General features: G+C 47.7%; 1 protein-coding gene across 1 annotated transcript in view; it reads left to right on the forward strand.

The window, feature by feature from the left end:
• Positions 1 to 9,728, forward strand: part of DNAJC3 (DnaJ heat shock protein family (Hsp40) member C3) — a 65,149-nt gene that overhangs the window by 43,277 nt on the left and 12,144 nt on the right. Inside the window, exons 8-9 of the mRNA XM_015417132.1 lie at positions 5,431 to 5,536; positions 5,622 to 5,742. Coding sequence (XP_015272618.1) covers positions 5,431 to 5,536; positions 5,622 to 5,742 — 227 coding nt within the window. The remainder of the gene's footprint in view (positions 1 to 5,430; positions 5,537 to 5,621; positions 5,743 to 9,728) is intronic.

Below are 9,728 nucleotides of genomic sequence, written 5' to 3' on the forward strand. Positions count from 1 at the left end.
CCAGACAAAGAGGTGGTATCTATACCTTGTGGCTAATAGCCACTCATGGACTTCTGCTCCATATGCTTATCCAATCCCCTCTTGAAGCCGTCCATGCTTGTAGCTGCCACCATCTCCTGTGGCAGTGAATTCCATGTGTTAATCACTCTTTGGGTGAAGAAGTACTTCCTTTTATCTGTTCTATCCCGACTGCTCAGCAATTTCATTGAGTGTCCACGAGTTCTGCAGGTCACTGCAGATATGCCCTGAATATTGAACAGTCACATCGGGCACGTCTATAATCATATTTTTATCCCGCCCTCCCTGCCGAGGCTGCTCAGGGCGGCTTACAATACATACAAATAGATGCATACATTAAAACTCCACAATATACTAAGAACAAAATAAGTTAAAATCACAATATGTAAAACCGTTACTACTCAGAACATAAACCTAGTGCAAGATGGCGGCATTTTCTCAACGTTTGAATGGTCTCCTACCCCTACTCCAGGCTGTTGGTTGTCAGGTTGGCAATAATGTTGGTGTTGGTGTAAGGGCCAGGGCCATGATGTTAAAGGCGGCCCCCTAATTTAAAGCCTGGTGGAAGAGCTCCGTTTTACAGGCCCTGCAGAACTGCAAAAGGTGTCACAGGGCCCTGATGTCATCCTGGAGCTCATTCCACCAGTGAGGGGCCGCCACAGAGAAGGCCCTGGCCCTCATTGTGGCCAACCTGGCTTCTTTAGGTTCCAGGAGAGCCAGGCGATTTTGGGATCCTGATCTTAGTGCTCTCTGGGGGACATATGGGGAAAGGTGGTCCCTTAGGTAAGTAGGTCCCTGACCATATAGGGTTTTAAAGGTAAGAACCGGCACCTTGAATCGAATTTGGTGCTTTAAAAAAAAACTTTCTGATGGAAGGGACATGGCAGTAATGTGGGCGGGACTTTGGAAGATGCACACATTCCTAGGCAAACGGCCATGCTAACACTCTTGGACCACAGGTGGAAAAGCTGTTTTGGGAAAGAGCGTACCACTGGTGGGGACAATGACGACAATTAGAGCATGATTAGAGTATAACTTCACATGGATGCTCCAAAAATGCTCCAGTTTGGAAGCAGCCTTTGTGGCATGGAGTGTTCCAGACTGCTTCTTGCCTGCAATGTGGCACGGCCGAGTGCAAGCGACCCCTCAATAGCCGAAGGTGTCTGGAAGCATGCTTTCGGCACTGCAAAGATGACAAAAGGGAAGCAGAGCTTCATTATCAGCCCAGTTGCTGATAAATACAAAAAAGGGAAATCGATTGGCTTTGTGAGTAATTAGAGAGGTTTACCGCCTGGCCTCTGTGGAAAGCTTTATGTAGTTATTCATCTCCCCAGTAAATTAAAGTGTCAGGGCTGTTAGTTTTAGCACTAAATGCCATCTCTTATTTAAAACGGTATTTTAATGTCTCAGCGTTTAAATGTGGAGATCACAGCATATTTGCAAATAAAATGCTGCAGCTGCCCCATAAATAAATCTTCATCAGGTTGTTGGTGCTCGGGGGAAATAAGATCAGAACAAAGCTTGGGAGGCTCGCGAGAGAGATGCTTTGCGCAGAATGTGTTCCAAATGTCACATCAGTGTGGAACTTAAAACGTAAGAAAGGTAGAGTTACTCCAAAGTCGAGCATGGCATTGGGGAATGCTCTGCCGTGTGCCTGAAGGTCATCTCTCTCTACCTCTGTCCCTTCTTCAGGTCAGCAACCTTGGCCTCAGGGGTACACATGTGTTCCTGGAAAGCTAAGAGCAAATTGTACTGAGCACACATCCAGTGTTCCCTCTAAGCTGAGTTAGTGTGAGCTGGCTCACGGTTGTTTAGCCTCTGGCTCACGCATTTTTGTCCTCGCTCAGGAAGGGATGGCTCCAGAGCAAACTAATGTATGCAGCAGCCAAATCGCTCGCTCACAACTTTAATGCCAGTCGCTCACCAAGTAGAATTTTTGCTCACAAGACTCCACAGCTTAGAGGGAGCATTGCACACATCCATAGCTTTTTCCCTGGCAGACAAACAGCCATATATGAATTGTGTTCTGTAAGGCGCTGGAAGGCCCCCCTCCCTTTGCCAGCTTTCCAGCTCCATGACTGGGTCTGTCTTTTAATGCATTTCAATAAGCGTAGGCATTTGTTTGGAACTGTGCAGTTTATCCAGTAATGAGAAGAACAGAGTCTCGTGCCCACGCTTCTTTGCCCTGCTGCTGAACTTGTACAGTTGCTGGATTTGCTTGGCTGTTACCTGTTTTCATACCTTTAGCCGCTGTGACTGTTGACGCTTCATCATGGGGGCAGTCTTGCTCACGGCTGCTCATTTGCCACATGGAATCCAGTTGTTTCCCGTCAAAGAATGATACTGCGTTCTCCCGTGCTTTTTGCTGCCGAGTCGTAGCCGATCTATGGCAGCCCCCTGGGGTTTTCAAGGCAAGAGACGTTCAGAGGTGGTTTGCCCTCGCCTGCCTCCCCATAGCAACCCTGGACTTCCTTGGTGCTTGCCCATCCAAGAACTAACCAAGGTCGATCCTGTTCAGCTTCTAAGATCTGATGAGGCTGGGCTGGCCTGGAGACTTTTCCGGGTCAGGGCATTTTCCATACTCAGAATTATATTATTGCAGAGAAGATTCTCACTGGGGTGGCAAACCGGTGTCTGAGATGCAGGGCAGTGGGTTCTAATCTGGGGTTTCCATGACCTGCTGATTTTCTGTGGGTGGGGGATTTCAGTTATTATTTTTGTATCAAGGAAAAGCTTTTTAAGTTGGAGAAGTAAATCCCCCAAACCAGCCAAGGTGGTTGGGGATATAACAGCTTACTCATGCTTCAGCTATCCTGGCATACAGGCCAAGGAGTGGCCCAGTGGACTGTTTTGCTCAATGTGCAGGGGTGGGGACTCACAACTGGGGTCTCACAACAAAACAGTTGGGGACTCACAAAAAACTGAATATGCTCCAGGAGGCAAAGAACTTAAAGCACAACACACCTCTATATGTTCTGTGCCTCCTGAAGCATATTCTGTTTGGGGGATTTATTTCTTCTGGGGCAGGGGAACGGCATATTTATTTATTTGGAATATTTTCATACCGTCTTTCCACCCAATCAGGGTACACAAGGCAGCAAACATAAAGAAAAAAATTAAAACATTTGAACAATTAAAATACCGTTACAATTCAGTTAAAACCACATAAACAAACTGTTAAGTGTTGAACTCAACGCCGTCTCTTATCAAACAGTGATTCAGCTTTATTAAGTATTAAACATTCAGAGAACACACACACATACAGTGGAGAACAGCTCCTTTTTAAATTGTCCGGGCTGATGTAACCACGCCCCTAGTCCTGTTAAGGACCAATTACAATACAGGGATAACACCCAATCAGATCTGTTCCCTCCAGAACATCTCTCTTCATCCTGATTGGATGGTTCTACACAATAGCCAATAGAATTGTTGCATCTTACAATCCTTGACATGGTTTCAAGCTTAACATGTGTTTTAATACAGATCAAAACATAACACGAACCACACTAGAAGGAGGGCCAATAACCGTTACGAGGGGAAGGCCAAATGAAACAAGAAAGTTTTCACGCACTGGCAAAAGACACCAATAGAAGGGGACAGATGAATTTCCCTGGGGAGAGATTTCCAAAGTTTTGGTGCCATGACAGGGAAGGCCTTTTCTCGCGTTGCCGCCTCTCGCCTTGCCTGTGGATAGCCTGCTTTTGCCGCTTTTGCCATTGGCACCTGTCAAGGAGTTCCAGGCTGAACCTCATGGGTCCCCAGGACAATTGCACATAAGTAACCAGACTGTTGTTTAATTTATTAAAAAGATTTATAAATTTTATTTTCAATTTCTATCAATGTAACAATTTGTTCTGTAGCCAACATGTTACTCTAAAGCCATGCAGCAAGAAAACAAGAAAACTAGCTTAACTACCTAACACTTTTTAGAACTTACGTTAGATGGCACAAACCTTAAATTCAAGAGTCAGAGGCCAAAAGCTCAGGCATTCTCTACGTTGCTAGCAGGCCAGCTCATAGTTCAGGCCTTTAGTCAAAATCCCAGCTCATCTCTCTTCTTCAGGCCTTAGCTCAATTATAGCTTTTTGGGCCCTACATCAGGTGAGGATGACATCCAATCACAACACGTTTTCGGGAGAAGCCTCTAGAAGAGTATCGCCCCCCTCCCATCACACGGCCACAGGTTCTCATGAGAAGCTAATTACCGCACTCCCATCTCTGGCCTTGAAGGTGATAAGGGCTGTGTAGGCCAAGAGACCAATTAGTGACACCTGCAGGATGGACCAGGCCCGTTCCTGTTCACGTTAACCCTTGTGGGGAGGCCAGGGGTGCTTTGCCTCGCAGCACAGTGTCCAGCCACTTCCCTATTGTTCGGTATACTATCAATGGCAGATCAGCTGGCTTGTCCTGTCCGCTCCCAGCCTGAGCTCTGCTTCTCTCTTTGCACAGGTTAGTTCAGCTCAGCTTGGATCTTCCCTCCACAGCAGACCAGCCTCTGCTAACCCTGCTAGGGTTGCCAAGTTGAAAAATCTCCTTACCGGGGAACTCCCGATCTGCAGCTGGAGCGCGCGCACACCGCACGCACGTCACCAGGAAGTGACGTTATGACGCCGGGCACGCTGGGGGCGGGGCCATGACCATCTGAGGGAAAACCATAGAGTTTTCCCTCGGATGACCGTGTCCCCGCCCCCAGCATGCCCGGCGTCATAACGTCACTTCCTGGTGACGTGCGTGCGGTGTGCGCGCGCTCCAGCTGCAGATCGGGAGTTCCCCGGTAAGGAGATTTTTCAACTTGGCAACCCTAGCAGGGTTAGCAGAGGCTGGTCTGCTGTGGAGGGAAGATTCAAACTGAGCTGAACTAACCTGTGCAAAGAGAGAAGCAGAGCCCAGGAAGCCAGTCGAGTCCGACTCTAGGGTTGCGGTGCTCATCTCTGTTTCAAAGCCGAAGAGCCAGCGCTGTCCGAAGACGTTTCCGTGGTCATGTGGCCGGCATGACTAAACACCAAGGCGCACGGAACGCTGTTACCTTCCCACCGAAGTGGTACCTATTTATCTACTTGCAATTTCTTGCTTTCGAACCCTACTACTGACTAATAAGGGTTCTAGTTCCCTCCGTCTTCCACTTCCAGGGTAGGAGGTTGTATGGAGGAATGTTTAGATCATGTGAGTCACCAAACCAAAGCCCAGAAATGAGTTACCGGTGCACCAGAAGCTAGTCTGACGTCCCAAAGTTGGTTTCACCTCTGGCACGAGTCTTCTTTTCTTGCTGAGCATTTCTGCTGTCATGCTATGGGGTGCACATTGCTTAGCCTTTTAACGGCAAGGGAGGGGCAGAAGAATTTTTTAAATTATTAATCAGAAGCCTGGATGCCAGAGAGAACTGCTGTTGGTTTTTCTCAATGCCGTGTCTAGGTACCAAGATGCCGTTGATAAATACGAGACAGTGCTGAAAACGGAGCCCAGCGTCCCTGCTTATACCACACGTGCCAAAGAGAGAATCTGCCACTGCCTCTCCAAGGTAAAACGTTCATCCTTACCTTTGCGGGAATTCTGTGCAGCGAAACGAAGCAAACACTGACCTCTGTCTGTCTTCCCTTTCCCAGAACCAGCAGTCAGTGGAAGCCGTCAAGCTCTGCACTGAAGTTCTGCAGCTGGAAGGAGACAACGTGAACGCCCTCAAAGCCAGAGCCGAAGCGTACTTGCTAGAAGAGCAGTATGAGGAAGGTAAAGGTTGAAGGAAGACAGGCTGCATTCACTGTAGGTGTTTAGTTGTAGTGGGAACTCGCCAGCATGAGTTCGCGTGTCTGCCTTTTCGGCATCATAGAAACCTAATCTCACCAGGAACCTCTAGTTTAATGATGATTGAAGTACATCCAGGGCTATTTTTGGGCAGGAACGCACAGGAACGGAGTTCCGGCTGGCTCCCAAGTTGGCCACGCCCAGCAGGAACTCATTAACATAATAGGCCACACCCAACAGCAGAAACTCATTAGGATTGGCTACATTCGGGGTGTGTGGCCTAATATGCAAAGGAGTTCCTGCTACAAAAAAAGGCCCTGGGTTTATGGGTTTTGACAACAGACAAGGTAAACAGAATAAGAAGCAAAAGGTGGGTGTGGCTGGATAACGACACTTCTGGTAACATATGGGGTATGTGGCCTAATGTGCTAATGAGCTGTGCTGTCAGGGTTGTGGCCTAATATGCTAATGAGTTTCTGCTGTTGGGTGTGGCCTATTATGCTAATGAGTTCCTGTTGGGCTTTTTCTACAAAAAGAGCCCTGAATCTAACTTTATTGACCGGAGCAGTCACGCCACTGTGGAAGTGAACAAATAATTAGTCTCCAAAGTTCAGCGCTGTGAAAACCAGTTCTGCCATTCTTTTTCTTTTGGCAGAGGAAGCCAGGTATGCATAGCGCGGAGTGGATTGGCTGGTGCCTTTTGATGTCACAAGCCCATCCCGGTCCCTGAGCAGTTCTACAACCGGATTTTACTTCTGTAAAAACAACAGCAACAAAGTGATGAATTAGCGTTTCTGCTATGTTAGAAATAAAGAAGGTGAACAGGACACCTGACACAGGAGGAGAGGGGCAAGACGGACAACCCGTGCTTGAACTGTTAGTGGGCCCACCTTTCCAATGTAGTGGGATGAGCCCAAATTTCACTGTGTGAAGGGGGGAAGCAGAACCACAGCGAGTTTAGTCTAAAGGCACATTTGTGTACATCCTCATTGGCTAAGAAAACCTAGAAACTGTGACAAAATGGAACAGTGTGTAGGGAGACGGGGTGTGTATTTGTCTAGCAATCCCTGGCAGTGGGAACCAGGGGTTTTCAGAAGGTCCCCATGTCTCTCACCCTCTCAACAAGTCAGTTTTGTTGGAGCATGCTGACTGTGTGGTGCTGCGTCTCCTTACTTTCTCTTCAGTGAATACCCAGATAGGGAGCCCAGCGTGAAAGCCACCACAAACTCTGTGGACGCCCTTGTACGTTGCCTCTGCAGGGCAAGTAAAGAGTCAGGATATGCCGGCTCTTGCTCTGCACCCAGTGAGCCAATGCCTGGTCTCCTCTGTTCTTGTGGTGGTGGCAGCTGTCAGTTTCCTGAGCTACCAAAGGTGGGATGGGCCGCTGGACCAGCGAACTGCCACCAGCAGGGCAACTAGTCGGCGTAGAAGGGCCTCGTCTTGCATCGGGGTGCTCAGGCCTGGCACGACCGCTCCTTTATCTTGTGGCAATTGTGGCCTAGCAATCCATGGGCTCTTCTTCCCAGCCTCCTGCGTCACAGTATCGGGGACCAGAGACCGGAATGCGGCTTGTTGCCATTGTGCAGTAAACATAAAGGATTACCAGCGCTGTGTGTGTGTGTTTGTTTAAACTGGCATTTGAACCGAAATGCAGAACTCTGTCGGAATGGAGAGACCATATTTCATTCTTACATTTCAGTGCAAATGAGATTTATTGGGTTACAAAGAAGCAAATGGAATATTGAACAGGCTGGGTAAACAGGCTAGGACTGCCGTTCTTCCGCTGGGGGTGGGAACCGTCCTGCTTCCAGCTCCCATGGCCCACTGGCATCCTGGTGGCCGGTGGGAGGAAAATAATAATAATAAAATACCACTGTCAGGCAGCAGCATTACATCATTTCCAGGGGAAACGGCCTAAGGCAAGGTGTACCGTAAATTGTGGGGAAACTGGAGTTATTTCGGCAGAAGACGATGCAGAAAAGGAAGACAACACAATAAACAGTGCAGTAGGGTACAGTCCTTTTGGTCACATCATTAGAAGACAAGAATCATTGGAAAAGACAATAACGCTAGGAAAAGTTGAAGGCGGCGGGAAAAGAGGAAGACTCAAAATGAGGTGGATTGACTGAGTTAAGGAAGCCACGGCCTTCAGTTTGCAACAGTTGAACAAGGCTTTTATTGATAGGACATTTGGGGAGGTCATTAATTCACACAGTCACCATAAGTTGGGAGTGAATCGCTGGCACGTAACACAGGCACACACCATCTTATTCTGTTATATGTGCCCTCCTGGACTGTTCTGCTCTACTACATTTGCAATCTCTTTATAAAAATGGCCTCCCGATGAATAGACCCAAAGCCGCTTGTCCAGTTGCGTGCCGTAAAGTCACATGGATGAGATTTAGCTATCTTAGGTTTTAGGATTTTAAGTCCAGTGAGTAAGGTAAAGGTTTCCCTTGCTTGAAAGCCAGTCGAATCCGACTCTAGGGTTGCGGTGCTCATCTCCGTTTCCAAGCCGAAGAGCCAGCACTGTCCGAAGACGTTTCCGTGGTCATGTGGCCAGCATGACTAAACACCAAGGCGCACGGAACGCTGTTACCTTCCCACCGAAGTGGTACCTATTTATCTACTTGCAATTTCTTACTTTCGAACTGCTAGGTTGGCAGGAGCTGGGGCCAGAGACGGGAGCTCACTCCGTATAGCATCTTAAATAATGCATAGCTGTCAAAGGTGGCTCATCACCTTGAACAAACGATTATTCAGTATGCACATGTATTTGTGTTGTGTGACAGGGATGTAGAGCTATAGCACACAGAAAAGCCGTTAAAACTTCTTATTTTTCCATTTTTGTGTGATGTTTGGCTATCAGCTGTATGTCACCATAGGTTATGGAGAATGTTTCTGAACATACCACAGGCCAGGCTGGCATCAAATATTCATGTTAGTGCAGGGCTTTATGGGTATAATGGTTGGGGCGGAGGTCCAAATGGTGTGAAAACTCTTTCATGTTGTTAAGTAAAAAGCGATTTGCTTGTTTGCTGAAAAAGGAACAATGATGTGAGATCATGCGATCCAGTTCAAAACGAATGGTTCTGAGCCCTCCCCGCGCCCCCCTCCAGTATGTTCTAACAGACACTGTGTCATGATTGATTGTGTTTGGAGCTTCATTTTTGTTGCTCTTTGCAGCTGGAAGAATTGTGGTTTGTTTTTTGAAGGCAGGGTGTCAAGGGGAAGGATGATTGCAATCTCCTTGGCTTTCTTTGCAAGCCCTTGAGTAATTAACATCCAAGCTTGAGGAATTGCATACCAATGTGTTGATAAGTGGCTCGGCAGGAGCATGGAAGGGCTCAGGCCTCCAAAAAAAGCAATTTTCCCCCCTCATGATGGGCTTCCTTTGTGCACAGTTTATCTACAAAGACCAGGGTACAGATTGCTCCGACCTGGCTAGCTCAATGTTATCGGATATCAGAAGCTAAGCAGGGTTGGCCCTGTAGTACTTGGATGGGAAACCACCAAGAAAGGCCAGAGGCAGGCAATGGCAAACTACAGCCAGTTTGGTGTAGTGGTTAGGAGCCTAGACGCCTTCGATTCCCCACTCCTTCACACGCAGCTGCTGGTGTGACCTTGGGTTAGTCACAAGAACGTAATTATAGTAAGTCAATTGTTGTACCTTCTCTTGTTAAATGTTTGCATTGCAACTTGTGATTTTGAATTGTCCAGGGGTCATTTTGTAGAAGAAGAGATGGAGGAGCATAACTTATTTGCATATGCCACACACCCTGACATCACCGGAAGTGTGTCAGAAGACAACACCCACCACTCAGGCTCCTCAGGACTGTTTTGGATTGCTAGCTATTTGGGGGGGGGGGGACATGAGGTTCTGCTCCCACAGAGGAGGGAGAGCTTGTACCTGAATAAAACTTGGTCTTAAAGGTGCCATTGGGCTGTTTTGGATTGCTGGGGGGGGGGGC

This window comes from Gekko japonicus, unplaced genomic scaffold (assembly GCF_001447785.1).
Source record: "Gekko japonicus isolate JY-2015 unplaced genomic scaffold, Gekko_japonicus_V1.1 scaffold927, whole genome shotgun sequence".
In the NCBI taxonomy this organism is placed as follows: Eukaryota; Metazoa; Chordata; class Lepidosauria; order Squamata; family Gekkonidae; genus Gekko; species Gekko japonicus.